The sequence below is a fragment of the Podarcis pityusensis genome (assembly GCF_964106645.2).
Source record: "Podarcis pityusensis genome assembly, contig: HAP1_SCAFFOLD_813, whole genome shotgun sequence".
NCBI classification, from domain to species: Eukaryota; Metazoa; Chordata; class Lepidosauria; order Squamata; family Lacertidae; genus Podarcis; species Podarcis pityusensis.
This window is the reverse complement of record NW_028293342.1, coordinates 1-18,941: the sequence shown is the minus strand read 5'-3', so window position 1 is coordinate 18,941 and position 18,941 is coordinate 1. Positions and strand designations below refer to the sequence as shown.

General features: G+C 48.5%; 1 protein-coding gene across 1 annotated transcript; it reads left to right on the top strand.

Annotated features, from left to right (window-relative positions):
• FKBP8 (FKBP prolyl isomerase 8) lies at positions 1-17,753 on the top strand. The gene is made up of 10 exons (XM_081024383.1): positions 1-14; positions 284-358; positions 6,554-6,869; positions 7,635-7,804; positions 10,162-10,250; positions 11,705-11,922; positions 13,012-13,184; positions 13,652-13,729; positions 15,067-15,198; positions 16,543-17,753. The coding sequence occupies exons 3-10, from the start codon at positions 6,578-6,580 to the stop codon at positions 16,627-16,629; spliced, it is 1,239 nt and encodes a 412-aa protein (XP_080880509.1). The 5' UTR covers positions 1-14; positions 284-358; positions 6,554-6,577; the 3' UTR covers positions 16,630-17,753.
• Positions 17,754-18,941: the final 1,188 nt, after the last annotated feature.

The window sequence follows — 18,941 nt, the reverse complement described above, 5'->3', positions numbered from 1 at the left end:
CATTCCTGGACCAGGTGAGTGCCTTGCAAGCAATACATTTTGCGGGGGGGGGGGGGGGAGAGGGGAGGGCAGGAATGTGGGAGGGGGGAGTTCTTAACAGTGGGGAAGGCAGAGATTGCACCCATGCAATGGGGAGAGGGGGTGGTGGTGGTCCAGAGAAGGCAGTTGCCTGGACTTTGCAACCGGGGGGGGGGGGGGTTGTTTGTATGTTTGCAATCCTTTCTGCATTAGCTGCCTCCCTCTCTCTCTCCTCCCCCCCATAAAATTTTATCTTGTTTTGCAGGTCGTGCATGTGGCGCCTTTCGAATCCGGGACTCGAGGGCTCGAACTCCACGCAGCTCTTGGGAAGCCCATAGCAGTAAGCCCAGGATCCCGGATTTGCCATTTGCTCCTCTGCCTGGCTGCCAAGTTTTAGGCAGGGTGGGGGAGGGATTGGAGGAAGCGCCTGGGGATTAAGGCCTAAACCTTGGAGCTTGGCCAAGGGGAGTCTGGGCCCATGTGGGGTGGGTGGCGTTTCAAGGCTAGGCCACATCACGTAACCCTGCTTTGAAATCCAACACAAATCTTCTCTCCATTTCCCCATGTTGCTGTGATAAGCTTCCTAGTCCTCAAGATCTCGTGCATTGGGTGTGGGTGTGCGCCCTCGACTCACTTTTGTGGCCTAGAAATACGCTTTATTATTATTGTTTTCATTATTACTCATTTCATTTACCCCGGCCTCGCCAGCCCTTGCCTCCTCTCTGCGTGTGGGTTGAGGTTGCAGCAGTCTTTGCCTGCCTGCCAGCCTGCTTGGGTGTGTTGGGGTAGAACCTGGTTTTTTGATCGGGCTGCTGGGTCTGAGCTTTGCTGTCCTTTCTTGCCTGCCTGTATCAGAATGCTTTAATTTTAATTATAATCCTGAAATGGCATGCTAAAATGGAATTGTGGTTATTATTATTATTATTAGATAGATAATTTATTACGGTCAAAGACCAGCTCGCATAACACAATAAAAACAGCGTTCATAAAGAGAAAATATACAATCGGAGCAGATTGCAGCAATAGCTCATGAGTTAAAATTGAGATATATACATATACCCATACAGCTGAGATTTGAGCTACCATAAAAATTGGCCCAAAGGGCGACTTCAGCATTTCCCTAGTAAGCTATTTTAATCTAGAAGATGATCTGTGCCTACAAATCTGGGTGCAGAATCTGTCTACCAGGCAGGTTTTCCTCTTCTTCTTCTTCTTCTTCTTCTTCTTCTTCTTTTTCTTCTTCTTATATTTGCCCGAATGGTCAGATCAGAGCACAAATAATTACAGCAACCCTGCGAAGTGTTGCAGCAGGTGGGGCCCAGGGAAGGGTGCCAGGGGTTTGGCTCAGAAAGAAACAGAGGGCGTCTTGGATAAGGATATCTACTTAGGGAGTTCAGCAGAAGCAAGATCCGAACCCGCCCTGGCTTCCTGCTTTTCCCCTTGCATGCACACAGAATCATAGAGTTGGAAGGGATCGCTAGGGCCATCTAGTCCAACTCCCTGCAATGCAGAGATCTTTTGCCCAAGATGGGTCTCGAACCCACGACCCTAAGATTAAGGGCCTTGTGCATAATATTACTCTGATATTGTTCCGTACCATCTCTTGAGCCGTGAGCATCCCTTCTGCAAAAGGCAAAATTGCAGGCAGACTTGCTCGAAGGGGGGAGGCTTTATTTTCTTAAAAACCTTTTAGCTGCCTTAACACTGTGTCCCTGGAGCTCAGTACTGCCTGCACTGACTGGCAGTGGCCCTCCAGGGCTTCTGGCAGGGCACATTCCCAGATCTTCCTGGGCATCCCATTAGGGACTGAACCAGCAGCCTTTTGCATGTGACGCAGGCGTTTCGCAACCGAGCCCTTCCCTCGGGGAGTTCCACAGGTTAATGACATGTTGCGCAGGCGCTGGCTTCCTGTTGTTTGTGCTGCGAATCTGCTGACCGTGAGTTGTTTGTTCCCTTCCCTGTCCTGGTGGAGCCTGAGAAAGGGGTCAGCCTGGGGTGCCCCAGGGTCTGTCTGCTGGGGAGAGGATGGGTGCTTGTGAGTGTAGAAGGCATGTGAATTTCTGAAGGTTCGGGGAGACTTGGCCCCCAAAATAGACTCCCCTAGGAACAGAACCGACAAACAAATTTATTACTGTATCATCATTACTTAGATTTAGAAGACATCTAGATTTGTTTTATTATGTTTTTGCGTATGTTGGAAGCCACCCACAGTGCCCGGGGCAACCTAGTCAAATCGGTGGGGTACAAATAATGAAATTATTCCTGTTATTATCATTATTAGGAAGGCATGTGAATTTCTGAAGGTTTGGGGAGTTTGGTCCATGAAAAGCTTCTTCCAGCAACAAAGCCTATGAATAAGCAAATTTACCTATTATTATATATTGTTACTGTTATGGGAAAGTGGGATTGATTGATTTGTTTGTTATTGATTTATTTGTTTATTTCTCTGAGGAGCTCAAGGTATTGTATGTGGCCCTCCTGCTCCTCATTTCATCAACACAACATCCCTACAAAGTAGGTTGGCTTGAGAGACAGTGACTGCACCCCCCCAAGGTCACCCAAGGTTATCATAGAATAGAATCATAGAATCCTAGAGTTGGAAGAGACCACAAGGGCCATCGAGTCCAACCCCCTGCCAAGCAGGAAACACCATCAGAGCACTCCTGACATATGGTTGTCAAGCCTCTGCTTAAAGACCTCCAAAGAAGGAGACTCCACCACACTCCTTGGCAGCAAATTCCACTGTCAAACAGCTCTTACTGTCAGGAAGTTCTTCCTAATGTTTAGGTGGAATCTTCTTTCTTGTAGTTTGGATCCATTGCTCCGTGTCCGCTTCTCTGGAGCAGCAGAAAACAACCTTTCTCCCTCCTCTAGGTGACATCCTTTTATATATTTGAACATGGCTATCCTATCACCCCTTAACCTCCTCTTCTCCAGGCTAAACATGCCCAGCTCCCTTAGCCGTTCCTCATAAGGCATCGTTTCCAGGCCTTTGACCATTTTGGTTGCCCTCCTCTGGACACGTTCCAGTTTGTCAGCGTCCTTCTTGAACTGTGGTGCCCAGAACTGGACACAGTACTCCAGGTGAGGTCTGACCAGAGCAGAATACAGTGGCACTATTCCTTCCCTTGATCTAGATGCTATACTCCTATTGATGCAGCCCAGAATTGCATTGGCTTTTTTAGCTGCCCCAACTCGGGAACTCTATCCGCTACGTTTCTCAGTGTTAGTATTAATAGTATTACTTTTCTGCAGGAAACAATTAATTTCCAAATTCTCTCTCTCTCTCTCTCTCTCACACACACACACAGAGGAAATAATAGAAAAGTGAATATAGCGCTATATTATATAATATATGTCTCCAGCTAAGGGAGCTATTCAAGCCTATTGGTCTAGCTTAGTCATATCCAGCAACTTCAATGGGTTTTCGCCGATTGCTATGACTAACATTGAATACAGCTCATCATCGTTTTAAAAAAGGACAATTCCAATGTAGGTCATATTCTGATCAGATCCATTATTGAGATCCATGGGCATTTCTAGCGCAGGTCCGTTAATTTCCAAGGGGTCTACTCCTGAAAAACTCAGCTGGGAACGACCCATTATGTTTATTCTTAAGGTAATGTTTTCTGACCCTGCAGAGAGGCAAGTGCCATATTGGCTGTGATTGATCCCTGCATTGCTGGGGGTTGGGATACATGACCCTTGGGGTCCCTTCCAGCCCTGCAGTTCTGTGATGAAACGGCAGTAAAAATTTGGCAGCTGTCTGCCTGCAAACCCTCAGCTTGGTCCCCAAACTGGCTTAGGGGACCTTCACCCCGGTGGGTTTCTCTCTTGTGGCCTAGCCTACCTCGCAGGGATCGGCGCAAGAATGAAAATTCTGATGATTCTGATGATGTGTTATGGGCATGAGGAGGGGGAGTGCAGGGATTATTGGTTTTTCTTGTTTTTGTAACATAAACGGCCTCGGTCCAGTATACCTGAAGGAGCGTCTCCACCCCCATCGTTCTACCTGGACACTGAGGTCCAGCTCCGAGGGCCTTCTGGCGGTTCCCTCCCTGCGAGAAGCCAAGCTACAGAGAACCAGGCAGAGGGCCTTCTCGGTGGTGGCACCCGCCCTGTGGAACGCCCTCCCACCAGATGTCAAAGAGAAAAACAACTACCAGACTTTTAGAAGACATCTGAAGGCAGCCCTGTTTAGGGAAGCTTTTACTGTTTAATAGGTTATTGTATTTTAATATTCTGTTGGAAGCTGCCCAGCGTGGCTGGAGAAACCCAGCCAGATGGGTGGGGTATAAATAATAAATTATTATTATTATTATTATTATTATTATTTATTTATTTCGTGTTTTTATGTTGTGATTTTATGTTGTGAGCCACCCTAAGACCCATGGGTATAAGATGGCATGCAGATTTAGTAAGTAAGGAAGTAAATAAATACAAATAAAGTAAATAAATAAAAACAAATAAAATATTTGCATACTGTCCTTCAATCTGTAGATCTCAGGGCGGTTCACTACATAGAAAAAACTAGGGGGACTCTGGATAGCTCAGTCGGCAGAGCACGAGACTGTTAATCTCAGGGTTGTGGTTTTAAGCCCCACATTGGGGAAAATCTACCTGCATCGCCCGGGGTTGGACTAGATTACCCTTGGGTTCCCTTCCAAATCTACAGATTTTATGATTCTATGATTCTTCCTTCCTCCCTGCCCACCCATCTCTTGAACTTTTGGGCAGACAGGGGTAGGATTAAAATCTTGATGGTTTTTTAAAAAAATGTTATCAGCGTCTGCAATCTCTCTGGGTCACAGAGCGGCTAAGACCCTGGAGATGTCTTGACCTGTCCGTAGGGTCATTTGCCCACCCCCAAACCTCGGGGGCTGGCGATTTCTCCAATACGCATGCTTGGGGTTCTGTTAAGGACAAAGGGGAGTTTCGCACCCGTCTCCTCCTAACAGCTGGGAGGTGGTCTGGGGTGACAGAATAAGGCTTTTGGCACACACCTTTTCTCCTTTAAAAATAAATAAATGTCAAAATAGGAGCTGAATTGTAAGCTAGGAAGTCCCCAGTTATCATGGCTGCCTTCTGATGTGGGCTAGAACCTGCTAGAGAGTGCAGGGTTCGAATCGTTGCTGAGACAAGAAGTGTGAGCTTGGGGGCCGGTCTCCTCTTTCCGCCAGACCTACCTTGCAAGGTTGCTGTTGTTGGGGCTTAAAATTAAGAATTGGGATAGCCAAGTATGCCACATTGAGCTCCTTGCACAGAGGAGGAGGGTGGCTGAGATGGAAACAGAACCTTATTAGGAATGGGGTGTTTGGCCTGGAAAAAAGCAGACTGAGAGGGGATAAGATAATAGAAAGGTCCCCCAAAGGTCATCTAATCCAACCCCCTGCAACGCAGGGAATGGTCATCTTCCAATATCTCAAGGGCTGTCAAATGGAAGAGGGAACAAGCTTGTTTTCTCCTGTTTCGGGAGGACAGGACTCGAACCCATGGCTTCAAGCCGCAAGAAAGGAGATTCCGACTAAATATCGGAAAGAACTTTTCCGGGGGTAAGAGCTGTTCGACACGAAGATGTGGTGGACTCTCCTTCCTTGGAGGTTTTCAAGCAGAGGTTGGGTGGCCATCTGTCCTGGATGCTTGAGCTGAGATTCCTGCATTGCAGGGGGTTGGACTGGATGACCCTTGGGGACCCCCTTCCAGCTCTTCAGTTTCTGTGATTCTATGATCCTTGGAGGGATACAGGGAGAAAGGTGGGCTGAGACCTGCGGGTATAGGGTGGTGTACAAATTAAGTAAGTTAGTTTAAGTAAGTAAGTAAGTAAGTTTATTTAGTAAGTAAGTAAATAAATAAATAAGTTAATGCCATACCTGAAAAAATAAGACCCAAGTGCCCCAGCCTTTCTTCATATTGGTGTAACTCCATTCCCTTCCCTTGATTCCCTCTCCCCTTTTTTTTTTATTTTTTAGAAATAATTTTTATAAAATTTCTGTTTTGCATTTTAGAATATTCACTTAACCATCCTTAAAATATCAGTGACTTCCCTTCCTCTCTTTCCATGGTTCATTTTGCACAACATAAATTTTATATAAATTTATATAAATTACAGCCTGCACCAAAAAAATCATGCACCCACTGTTGCGTGGGGCCACAGTGGCGCAAAAACATGGTCACAAAGCATGGATCCACATGGATCCTCAGGATTTTTGCATTCGATCACCCCAAATTCACCATCAGATCACATGTCTGTGGCCACAGCATGAACCACAAAAATCATACATCCACTGTTTAATTCAGAATATTTTTTTTCTTGTTTTCCTCCTCTAAAAACTAGGTGCGTCTTATGGAGCGAAAAATACGGTAAACCATTCAGTATTCCGTTATTACATCCATCAGAATTTACTTACACTGTTGAGTTTATCTTAATGCTGCCCACGTTTTCAAATAAACACAATTTTCCTCCATATATTCAATAAACATTCCCCAATCTTCTTTAAACGTATGTTCTTCTTCCCTCCCCTTTTTCGTTTTCCAGCTGCCCTGATCCGCCGCCGCCGCCATGGCTTCCGGGGGAGAAGGTCTGGACGACATTTCTCCGGACTGGGCGGGGGCTAGCTTGGTGGACCTGACCTCTCCTGAGCTGGCGAAATCCAACACCTCCACGCTGGACAGCGGGGAGGATTTCGAAGTCCTGGATAACGACGAGGAGGAAGAGGAAGGGCGAGACGAGGACCTGAGCGGCCTCCCTCCGCTGGAGGACGTGCCCAGAAACGACGGCCGAGAGACGGCCGCCTCGCAGCCCCCTGCTCCGGAAGACGTGGAGGAGACCCCCGAGTGGGTGGATGTGTTAGGTGAGGGCACCTTGCCTTTGGATGGCGCCTTCAGCAAAAGCTGTGGCAGGCAGAAGTTCCGCCGGTGCAGCTGGGATTGGCTTCCCCTCAGGCCCACCTCTATTTCTCCCTTCTGGAGAGATTCTGTGATTCTCCCACTTCTCCTTTCACTTCTACTTTTTCCTCGTTGTCCCCTTCCCCCCATGTCAAAATTAATTGCAAAGGATGCAGGTGTCAGGACGGTTCACAAGATAAAACACAAAATACATAAGAAAAATAAAAATAGGAACAATTCAAAAATCTCCCTCTCTGCCTTTATATATGTATATAGATATGACACAATATATGACAGATGTGTGATAAAGGGTCTTCTTACTTACTTTTTCTCTGCTCTTTTTCCTCTCTTTTGTAAGGATCGTGAGTATTTTATTTTTCTTTATTACGCTTCTCTCTTAATATATTGATTTTTATTATAAATGAGTTTGGATTTTAGGGCTTCATATGTTAAAAATCTTCCATAAAGTTGTTGGAAAAAATCAGGAAGAGCAAAACTTGCTTCTCTGATTAAAAAATTACAGTTTTCTGGTATCTATCTGTTTCACATTCAGTTATACATCTGCAAAAAATATACACAGAAGGTCCCATCTATTGCCATCTCCCCTCATTCATAAACCCAACGCCTTGTTGCTGACCCAGTGAGGAACACCAAATATCATCCCAATTAATTAAAGTGGATACAAACTTCTTTCTGCTCTCCTTCATGTGTCTCTCGGTTCCTCCCCGCAGGGAGCGGTTTGCTGAAAAAGAAAGTCATCGTCGCAGGTCAGGGACCGGAGACCCGGCCGGTTAAGAGCCAGGATGTCACCATCCGCCTTAAGACCATGCTGCAGGACGGCACGATGGTCGAGGAGAACCCCAGCCTCACCTTCACGCTGGGGGACTGCGATGTCATCCAGGTGCGTAAAACTCTTTTGGGTTGTGAATGAGGAGATTTCACCCCTCCCATATCCAAGAATCTGCTGATGTTCTCTGCTGATTCTCCAGAGAGGAGGGGGCGGTTTTCTGCTCTCTACTTATTCCGCTCCAGCCTCACATCAAAGAGAGAGAGAGAGACTGAGTGTTAGAGAGAGATCGTGTGTATGGATAAGGTTGCTGCTAAGAGCAGCTGCAGACACTCAGTGCAGTTCAGCCTTTTCGTTTAGACCTCATTTAGCTCTGTACATAGTTGTGTATTATAGTTGTAGATAGAATAAAGAAGATATTCTACAGAGCTGCTCTCCGGGTCGTTTATGCTCTGCTATGCTCTGCTATACTCTGCTGTGCGACGACTATCTTCTTGTGGAAGTGAATCCGGTGCTCACAACTCTAAGCTGTGAGTCCACAGCACTTTGACCTGTTCCTGTGCAGAAGGTGGTCTCTGGAAGTGCTACCCAGCTCCCCTAGCCCAGTCGGGGCTGAAGTGGATGAGTCCAGTTGGTGGCACTGGCTCAAGGGCGATGCTGACAGTGAATACCAGTTGTGAGGGAACTGTACCTGGTTGGTCTCGGCTTGATCCAGTTTGGTTCCAGAGCAGGAGAAAACAAGCTTTCTCCCTCTTCCATGGGACAGCCCTTGAGATGTTGGAAGATGGCTCTCAGATCTCTTCCAGGCTAAACATACCCAGCTCCCTCAACCGTTCCTCATCAGGCTTGGTCTTCAAACCCTTGGTCATCTCATTCTCCCTCCTCTGCACATATTCAGGCATCTCAGTGTCCTCCTTAAATTGTGGCTCCCAGAACTGGACACGGTGTTCCAGGTGGGGTCTGACCAAGGCAGAACAGACCCGGATTGTGCCTTCCCTTGACGTTGACCCTGGACTTCTGTGGATGCAGCCTAGAATAACATTAGACTTTTTTTTGTGCTGCATCACATGGTTGACTCACGTTACGCTAGGGGTCTACTTAGGGCCCTCGTATTTATGGGACCGCCTCTCCTGGTCTGCCCCTCAGAGGACCTTAAGCTCCATGAATAATCATAGTTTAGAGGTCCCAGGCCCTAAGGAAGTCAGACTATCCTCCACCAGGGCCAGGGCCTTCTCAGTGATGGCTCCAACCTGGTGGAACGCTCTGTCCCAGGAGACCAGGGCCTTGCAGGATTTACTGTAACTTCTTCTGCAGGGCCTGTAAGACAGAGCTATTCCGCCTGGCTTTCAATTTGAACTTAGCTTGATCTTTCATTCTCCTTCCTTCCCTCCCCCTCCCCTTTTTACAAAGATTCCCCGCTCTGGGATCCCACAGCTAATTCTCCCCTGGTCTCCTCGCTGGCCCAAGTAGGACTAATTTAGCCAGCTAGCCCTGGTTATCATCTAATGTTTATTGGATGGATTTCCCCCCTAAATTATTTTTTTAATTCTGAATTTATTGTTATTCACGTTTTATACTGTATTTTATGCTGTTTTTTGTTGCAGCAATTAAGTGTTTAAAATTTGTTGTTAGCCGCCCTGAGCCCGGTTTTTTGAACTGGGAAGGGTGGGGTATAAATAAAATTTTACTATTATTATTTATTATTGATCTTTTTCACATGTACAACTTACTGACAAGCCAGGTGGTGCCCCATCCTGTGTTGGTGCAGCTATAAGATGTTCTCACAACTCTTATTATGACAGCTGAATGGAGCCCCTACCTCCGGGTGACAGATCCCGGGGAGCCGCAGGCAGAGAGGGCTATCGCCCTCCGATCCTGTCCTCAGGCTGCCTTATAATAATAATAATAATAATTTATTATTTGTACCCCGCCCATCTGGCTGGGTTTCCCCTGCCACTCTGGGCGGCTTCCACAAAGACCAAAAATACACTAATGTGTCATACATTAAAAACTTCCCTGAACAGGGCTGCCTTAAGATGTCTTCTGAATGTCAGGTAGTTGTTTATCTCTTTGACATCTGCTGGGAGGGTGTTCCACAGGGCGGGCGCCACCACCGAGAAGGCCCTCTGCCTGGTTCCCTGTAGCTTTGCTTTTTGCAGTGAGGGAAGCGCCAGAAGGCCCTCGGTGCTGGACCTCAGCGTCCGGGCAGAACGATGGGGGTGGAGACGCTCCTTCAGGTATACCGGGCCGAGGCCGTTTAGGGCTTTAAAGGTCAACACCAACACTTTGAATTGTTCTATCCTCTTGGCCACAGTGAGAACCAGATGTTGGACTAGATGAGCCCCGTTTTCCTGCTAGCTGAAATGGCTGTGTTCTCCCTCCGAGTAACAGCTGCCAAGAATCTTACTTCTGGCCTGGGAGGGCTCTCCTTCCGTCCCAACAGTTGCTGGAGTCATTTTCTCCCTCTGCAGGCCCTGGACCTCTGCATACAGCTAATGGAGATGGGAGAGACGGCCCTCATCATCTCAGACGCAAAGTACTGCTTCGGCCGGCAAGGGAGGTAGGTGAGGAGGAGGAGGGGCGAGGGATCCCTTCCCCCAGGGGGCTGACGGGAGATTCAGTCCCCAAGAAAAGAGGACCTGCTGAAACCTAAATAAATCCTTTTGCTTGTCCAGAATCTCCCACTCCTCCCCTTCCTAGGATGACCCTGTAGGATAATAATAATAATAATTTATTATTTATACCCCGCCCATCTGGCTGGGTTTCCCCAACCACTCTGGGCAGTTTCCAACAAAACACTAAAATACAATAACCTATTAAACATTAAAAGCGTCCCTAAACAGGGCTGCCTTCAGATGTCTTCTAAAAGTTTGGTAGTTATTTTTCTCTTTGATATCTGGTACAAGGGCGTTCTACAGGGCGGGCGCCACTACCAAGAAGGCCCTCTGCCTGGTTCCCTGTAACTTGGCTTCTCGCAGTGAGGGAACCGCCAGAAGGCCCTCGGTGCTGGACCTCAGTGTCCGGGCAGAATGATGGGGGTGGAGACGCTCCTTCAAGTATACTGGACCGAGGCCATTTAGGGCTTTAAAGGTCAACACCAGCACTTTGAATTGTGTTTGGAAACGTACTGGGAGCCAATGTAGGTCTTTCAAGACTGGTGTTATGTGGTCCCGGTGGCCACTCCCAGTCACCAGTCTGGCTGCCGCATTCTGGATTAGTTGTAGTTTCTGGGTCACCTTCAAAGGTAGCCCCACGGAGAGCGCATTGCAGTAGTCCTAGCGAGAGATAACTAGAGCATGCACCACTCTGGTCAGACAGTCCACGGGCAGGGAGGGTCTCAGCCTGCATACTAGATGGAGCTGATAAACAGCTGCCATCTGGTAAACAGAGTGTCCCGTGTAAACCAGAGAAGAAGAATAATTTTATTATTTGTAGTCCTCCCATCTGACTGGGTTGCCCCAGCCACTCCGGGTAGCTTCTAGCATATACAGAAACATAATAAAACACCAAACATTTAAAACTTCCCAATACCGGGCTGCCTTCAGATGTCTTCTAAAAGTCAGATAGCTGTTTATCTCCTTGACATCTGCAGGGAGGGCGTTCCGCAGGGCGGGCACCACCACCAAGAAGGCCCTCTGCCCAATTCCCTGTAACCTCACTTCTCACAGTTAGGGAACCACCAGAAGGCCCTCGTAGCTGGGCCTCAGTGTCTGGGCTGGACGATGGGGGTGGAGACGCTCCTTCAGGATCTTTGGGGTGCCTCACCTGCAGTCTTGCTGTCCTCTGTCAGAGTCAGGGTCCTGGGCTGGTGGGACTTTGGCTCTGATCCCGTAGGGCAGCGTTCTCAACCTGTGGGCCCCCAGATGTTGTTGGACTACAATTCCCATCATCTCTAGGGGTGATGGGAGTTGTAATTAAACAACATCTGGGGACTCACAGGTTGAGAAAGGCTGCCGTGGGCAATGCCCATGCTTTTTATGAATGGGGTATTTTTTCCTCGGCCTTTCCAACCAGGAGTCCAGACATCCCCCCTGACTCATCTCTGGAACTTGAAGTGGAGCTTCTATCGGCCCAGGATGCCCCCGACCTGGAACTCCTAAGTGGGAAGGAGAAGATTGAGCTGGCGAACCGGAAGAGGGAGCGTGGCAACTTCCACTACCAGCGGGCAGACTACGTTCTGGCTATCAACTCCTACGACATTGCGCTGAAGATTATCGGCTCCAGTTCAAAAGGTGCCTGGTCCCCCATGGCGGGAGGGGGTGGGGTGGGGCTAGCAGGCACTCTTGCTAAATATAGGGGGGCTAGCAGCTTTGAGCCCCAGTTTTCAAAAGAGTTTATTAACTTCTTGAGCTGCCTTGTACCCTGAAAGTTCAGTATCAAAAGCAACAACAACTTGATTAAAGATATCTCCCTATACACATAAAAACGCAAGGCTGTCGTCACACAGCACTCATGACAGGATTTGTAGTGACTCGTCACAGTCCTGGACTTGCGTGGAGGCAGGGTGCACTCGGGGAGCATCATTCAGCCCAGACACAGAGATCCAGCTCCGAGGGCCTGTGGAGCGCCCTCCCGTCAGATGTCATGGCAGTCGCACATGCGCAGAAGCGCTAAATCACGCTTTGCGCATGCGCACAAGTGCTGAATCGCAACCCACGCGTGCGCAGAAGCGCCGCTGCGGGTTGCGGACGTGCATCCCACACAGATCACGTTTGCAACCCAAGCGTCTACTGTACACGACTTTTAGAAGACCTCTGAAGGCAGCCCTGTATCAGGAAGTTTTTAATGTTTGATGTTTGATTGTGTTTTAATTTGTTGGAAGACTCCTAAGTGACTGGACAAACCCAGTCAGATGGGCTGCATAATAATAATAATAATAATAATAATAATAATAATAATAATGAATGGAGACATATCGAGATGGTGCAAAGTGAGCAGGGGCAGCAGACCCTACACTGCATATTCCATCTTCTTCTCTCTACAGCTGGGGCGGCGGAGGGGGAGATTTAGGTTGCGGGGGGAGGGTCTGCATTCCCTTGCAAGACAGAAGCAGGGGAGTGTTGCTTAATGGCAGAATGTACTCCCCTGAGAGGTGGCGGTCTCCCCTTCCTTGGAGGTTTTTCCGCAGAGGTTGGAGGGCCACCTGCCAGGGAGTTGAGCTGCGTGACCCTCAAGGTCCTTTCCAGCTCTACAGATTCTTTGGAGGTCCACAGGTCTCCCATTCCTAGGAAGAGCCCTTGTTTTGCCATTTCGAACCCGCACCCCTGCTCAAGCTGCAACCCCGCCACCTTTCTAGTAACCCCCCCTTTGCCCCCCTGCAGTGGACTTTACCCAGGAGGAGGAGGAGGCGTTAGTGGACGTCAAGATGAAGTGCCTGAACAATTTAGCCGCCTCTCAGCTCAAGTTGGACCACTACGATGCGGCCCTGCGATCCTGCAACCAAGTCCTGGAACAGCAGCCGGACAACATCAAAGCCCTTTTTCGGAAGGGGAAGGTAGGGGTTGTCTTTCAGGGGGTGGGGAAGGGGAAGGGTAGAGGCTCCAGGTGGCTGCAAGGGGCCCCCTCCTTGTTTCACCCTCGCAACAGCCCTAGGTGTGGCCGAGAGGCAGGGAGGGGTCCAGGGGCACCCGGTGGACATGCATAGATATGGTTGGATTTGAACCCAGGTCTCCGGAATGCTGGCAGTGTGGTGCAGTGGTTAGAGTGCTTGGCTGAGACCTGGAAAGCCTAGGTTTCAAATCCCTCACTTGGCGATGGAAGCATTGCAGCGTATGGGACCTTTCTGGACTACAACTCCTATCTTTCATAGCTAGCAGGACCAGTGGTCAGGAATGATGGGAATTGTAGTCCAAAAACATCTGGCTTTTCTTATGTCCTTGAAAATGGCGGATTAGGAAACACAAATTTGGAAACCTGCAAAACGATCCACTGTAAACACGGGTTTCGGCTATGTTCTCCTAGGTCCTGGCACAGCAAGGCGAATACAGGGAAGCCATCCCCATCTTGAAAGCCGCCTTGAAGCTGGAGCCATCGAATAAGGTAAGGCCCAGAGCATCGTAGGTCTGGAAGGGGCCAGAGGGTCATCTAGCCCAACCCCCTGCAATGCGGAAATTGGTCAGAATCTGACCCGCTGCAGGATCTTGAACCGAGCGATTGTCAACGGCTGGTAGCCAGAGGCGTATGTCGCCGCTGCCCCCAGATGTGGCTTTCTTCTGGCTTAGATGGCTGATAGAATCCTGGTACCCTTTGAGGGCATCCAATCCAACCCGGCGCCTGAAGCTGGTTGCCCAGATCCCTGCCCAGCAAGGGAGAGAGCCCACCAGCACGTTAGGTCATTGCGAACACTCTGTTGTCCTGCATTAAATTAAGCCGAGAGCCAGGTATGTTGGGGTTGAGGGCCACAGGTTCCCCCAGGAAGCGTGGCAAAGCCCAACCAGGGTGTAGGCTCAGGTGAGGGAACTCTGAGGTTGCTCCAGCAAAGGGCAGGTGGCAGCTGAGTCCTTGTATAAAATAGATGCAATGCAACAGGTGTAACCCAAGTTTTAGGACTCACCTGTCCTGCAAGAGTCTGAGTCCCACAATCTCCAGCAGAATCCAGCATTTGCGATGCTCTATTACGTTCTATCATGTTCTTATAATTTCTTGCATGGTTTCCAGATGTTTTTGGACTACAGTGCCCATCATCCCTGAGCACACTGGTCCTGGTAGCTATGTATGATGGGACTTGTAGTCCAAAAAAAAATCAAAACAAAACTGGAGACCCAAATATATCCATGGCTAGTAAAACTTTCCTCTTCAACCAGGCCTTGGGCTGATTAACATCCTATACCCTTTTAAATGTTTGTGGGAGGGGAGTTAATGGGTCCCCCCCACCGTTCTTACTTTTATTATGCATTTTGTGTTTTTATCTGGCATTTTTATGCTGTGAATTGCCCTGACATTTATGGATGAAGGGTGGTATAGAAATTAAATAAAAATCTATGCTTCTCTTCAACACAAAAAATGGTACTGGAATTGCATACCTTTGTGTACCCCCAGAAAAAAACCAACATTGTTAATACAGTAATAGTAAATATTTTCTGTTTTGGGCGGGTTAATTTTTTTTTTGCTCTATGTATTTTAATCTTTTTCCCCCCAAAAAACACATAATTGAACCGCTCAACTTTTTTTAAAAAAAAAATCAAGTGTGGTATAGTTTTTCTATAAGCCAAACATTGGCCAAGGCATCTGAATGGAGCCTCCACATTCCGCAGCAGTCTACCCCTTAAAACAGCAAACAAACCCAGAGAGGTTCATCTAGGGACCCTTTTGGTCTGATCCAGGAAGGCTTCCTCTAAAATATGTCTTCCTTCTTTCCCTGCCCCCCCCCCCGCCAGACCATCCACACGGAGCTCTCAAAGCTGGCAAAGAAGCATGCTGACCAGAAGTGTGTGGAGACGGAGATGTACCGCAAGATGCTGGGCAACCCCAGCGGACCCACCGCCAAGTGCAAAGACAAGTCATCGCGGGTAGGTCACACGACCGCTGAGCTGGATGGGTTCCCGTGGGTCATCTAGTCCAACCCCCTGCAAGTGCAGGAATCTGTGTGCACGTGCAGGCCGGCATCCGTCTGTCTCGGGAGACAACGGAGCGGTGAACTTTTGGGGTGAGGTCAAGCCGCTGAACAGTTGAGGTCCAGCTCCAAGGGCCTTCTGGCGGTTCCCTCGCTGCGAGAAGCCAAGTTACAGGGAACCAGGCAGAGGGCCTTCTCAGTGGTGGCGCCCACTCTGTGGAACAACACCCTCCCACCAGATGTCAAAGAGAACAACAACTACCAGACGTTTAGATGACATCTGAAGGCAGCCCTGTTTAGGGAAGCTTTTAATGTTTAATAGGTTATTGTATGTTAATATTCCGTGGGAAGCCGCCCAGAGTGGCTGGGGAAACCCAGTCAGATGGGCAGGGTATAAATAAATTATTATTATTATTATTATTATTATTATTATGCTGCGGCCGCAGAGACCCAGGTGGGAGAGACGTGTTTTCTCGCAGGCAGGGCAGAGGATGCAGCAGGGAGCTCCTTCTCTCTTCGCTCCTTCCAGCGGTCATTCCTCCTCTGGTCAGGGAGAAAACTCTGTTGGCAAGAGCTGTTCAACAGCGGAACAGTCTCCCTCTGGAACTTGCGAACTCTCCTTCCTTGGAGGTTTTTACACAGAGCTGGGGTGGCCGTCTGCCAGAGATGCTTTAGCTGAGTGACACTCCAGCAATGCAAGGGGTTGGATCTGGTCTTCATTTTAGAATTGCTAACACCTTACCTTAGTGTTGTTGTGGTTTTTTTTTACCATTTTAACATAATTCTTTGATATTTCTCATTTTTAACATTGCTTTTAACTTCATGTTAATAGTATGCTTTTCTTCTTACTTCTCTACTAGTCGTTGACTGAAATATTTATATAAGAAATAGAATATAATAATAGTAATAATAATAGCAGTAATAACGATTAGTATTAATACAATAATAGTACAGTGGACGTGCGGGTTGCGAACGTGATCTGTGCGGGAGGCACGTTCGCAACCCGCAGCGCCACGTCTGCGCATGTGCATGTTGCGATTCGGCGCTTCTGCGCATGTGCAAAGCGCAATTTAGTGCTTCTGCGCATGCGCAAGCTCCGAAACCTGGAAGTAACCTGTTCCAGTACTTCCAGGTTTGGCACGGTGCGCAACCTGAAAACGCGCAACCCGAAGCGTCTGTAACCTGAGGTATGACTGTATAATAATAGTAATGATAATAGCAGTAATAACGATCAGTATTAATACGATAATTGTAATGCAATAACAATAATTGTAACGACAATACAATCTCTCTTTCCCAGTCCATTCCCTGGAAGTGGCTCTTTGGCGCAACAGCCGTGGCGCTGGGGGGCGTGGCCTTGTCGGTTGTCATCGCAGCCAGGAACTAGCGCCATCTGCTGGCAGGGACGGCGAGGAGCCCAAGCGGAAAACCAGCCCCTCTTTCCTCCATCCCTTCTCCCCACCACGGCACCCCCATCCCACCCCCACTCCGGCTCTCCTCAACAGACGCATACGCGGCTCTGGACTGTAGGGTGGCAGCTGGGGCGGGGGGCGGGGCTTAGCCCCTCCCCTCCCCAGAGGCTCCGCCCACCCTCTTCTTAGTTGCGAGATGCAACAGACCCCTTTGCAGTGGGGCCGGCAGGGGAACCGGAGAGATCCGTGGGGCAGGGTGGTGGTGGTGGGGAGGTTCGGCGCCATCTCTGACTGCAGAGACTGGAATTCGCAGGATCTCAAAGGGACCCGGACTTGTGGGTATCTTTTTGCGGTGGGGGGGGGGGACGGGACTTGGATTTCACTGGAAGTTCTGATCAATCCTTTTTTGAGTGCCCCTTTCGGCGGTTCCTGGTTTCTGTCGGGAGGCGCGTGGCGGGCAGAGCTTGCGCAGCCAAGTGTGTGTGTGGGTCTTTTAGGGTCCTGTGCAGAAGTGGGGGAGCCGGTGGGTTTCTGCAGAGGAGGGGGGGTACGGAAACGGACCTCCACAGCGAGACGGGGTCAGGTGGGTTGTCTCTTCGCTTTGGTCCGGCCACGAGGAACCGTGGGGACTGTTTAGGGCTGTGCAGGGAACCGTGGGAGCTTTAGCTGTACTGATTCCGACCCATAAAGTGCGCACCATGGAAACTCAGCACACTTTGGGGGGGGGCATGCGGTGGGTTGAGGGGGGAGAAGAGAGTGGAGATGAGGACGGGTGGGTGTTTCCCCCCCCAAATCCCCCCCTCCGGAGGCCAAACGGAGGGGCAGAGGCCCCCTATTGAATCCCCCCTTCTGAATTCCCCCCATGACTCCTTCGCCCCCATCCCAGAGCCTTTCTGGCACCAGCCTTATGGCGCCATTCTTGGGTCCCCCCCCAGCACCCACTGGTCTGGCCTTCCCCAGGACATGTCCCGCCCCGGCCCAGGCTGGACACTCTTGTTTATTAATTATTATCATTATTTTGACCGCTGTCAGGTTTTAAACTGTGAATACCACCACTGCCCCACAAATTCTCTAATAAAGAAAATCTGTCAGCAGCGGACCACAAGATTCTGATGCAATTTTTTTAATTTTATTTTTTTGAGGGGAGGGCATTATGTAAAAGATTTGGGTTAGCGAAGAATAAATATGGAGCCTGATGGAGGAGGGCAGCTGTGTATTAAAACTGGGGGAGCACAACCTGCTGGGAAAGTGGCCCCCGAGGACTGTCTGTGTGGCCCCCAGAAACCTTCCCCGATAATGTAGTTTCAACTACATTTTGTTTCTGGATGTGTCGCCTCTGTAACAAAGGCTGCTGCACCAACAGGCAAGCATTGATGTGTTTTCAATTGGTTCAGTTTAAGGGTGCTGCCGTGGCTTGTGAGTTCTAGCTGTTCAGGTAGACTGCTCCTGGCTCCTGCTCTTTGCAGTAAATCAGCTCAGAAGCTCTAAAAAAAAACAACACATTTTTAAAGCAACACGTGCACATCATTGTTCAGATCTGTTGCCAACAATTCCTAAGTGCATGCAATGTATTAGTGCAACCATCTAAAAAAAAAGAAAGTCCTTTTTGGGGAAATTTGGGGGCTCCCAGAGGTCTGCTTGCTCCAGCTTTCACCCTCCCACTAGGGCTGCCCAGATGCCTCTGTAGTGGCCCCAGGCCTTCCTTCCTGTTTGCCTCCCAACAAAGATGGACGTTCTCCTTCATGATAGCTAATGGCTATCTCTAGGCCTGTTTTGCATCCTGGTTCCCACTGTGATGATGAATATACACGGTATATATATATTATTTGTCCCCAGCCACTCTGGGCAGCTTCCAACAAGATTAAAAATACATTAAAACATCAGTCATTAAAAACTTCCCTAAACAGGGCTGCCTTCAGATGTCTTCTGAACGTCAGATAGTTGTTTTTTATTAAATGATTATTTACAATTCTGTAATCAAACAATTGCAAATATTCTTTACACCAAATTTCAAATATTCTTTACACACACACAACTACCTATGATTCTAAGAAATTGATTCTTGGAAACATTTTAACATTTAACATTAAGGTATCTGAAGCATCTAATGTTTGGGCTCCTACTGCAAGGCCAGGGTGAATTTACAGACAGGATCTATTCTGTAAAACTACAAGTAGAAGGCGCAGGGCTTGACTTTCTCTTTGGAAAGTAAAACTAGGGTGTTTAATGATGATCCAGTAAACCCACAAATAAGATTGTTCCCTTCTGTCCTAAAAAATTGGCTGGA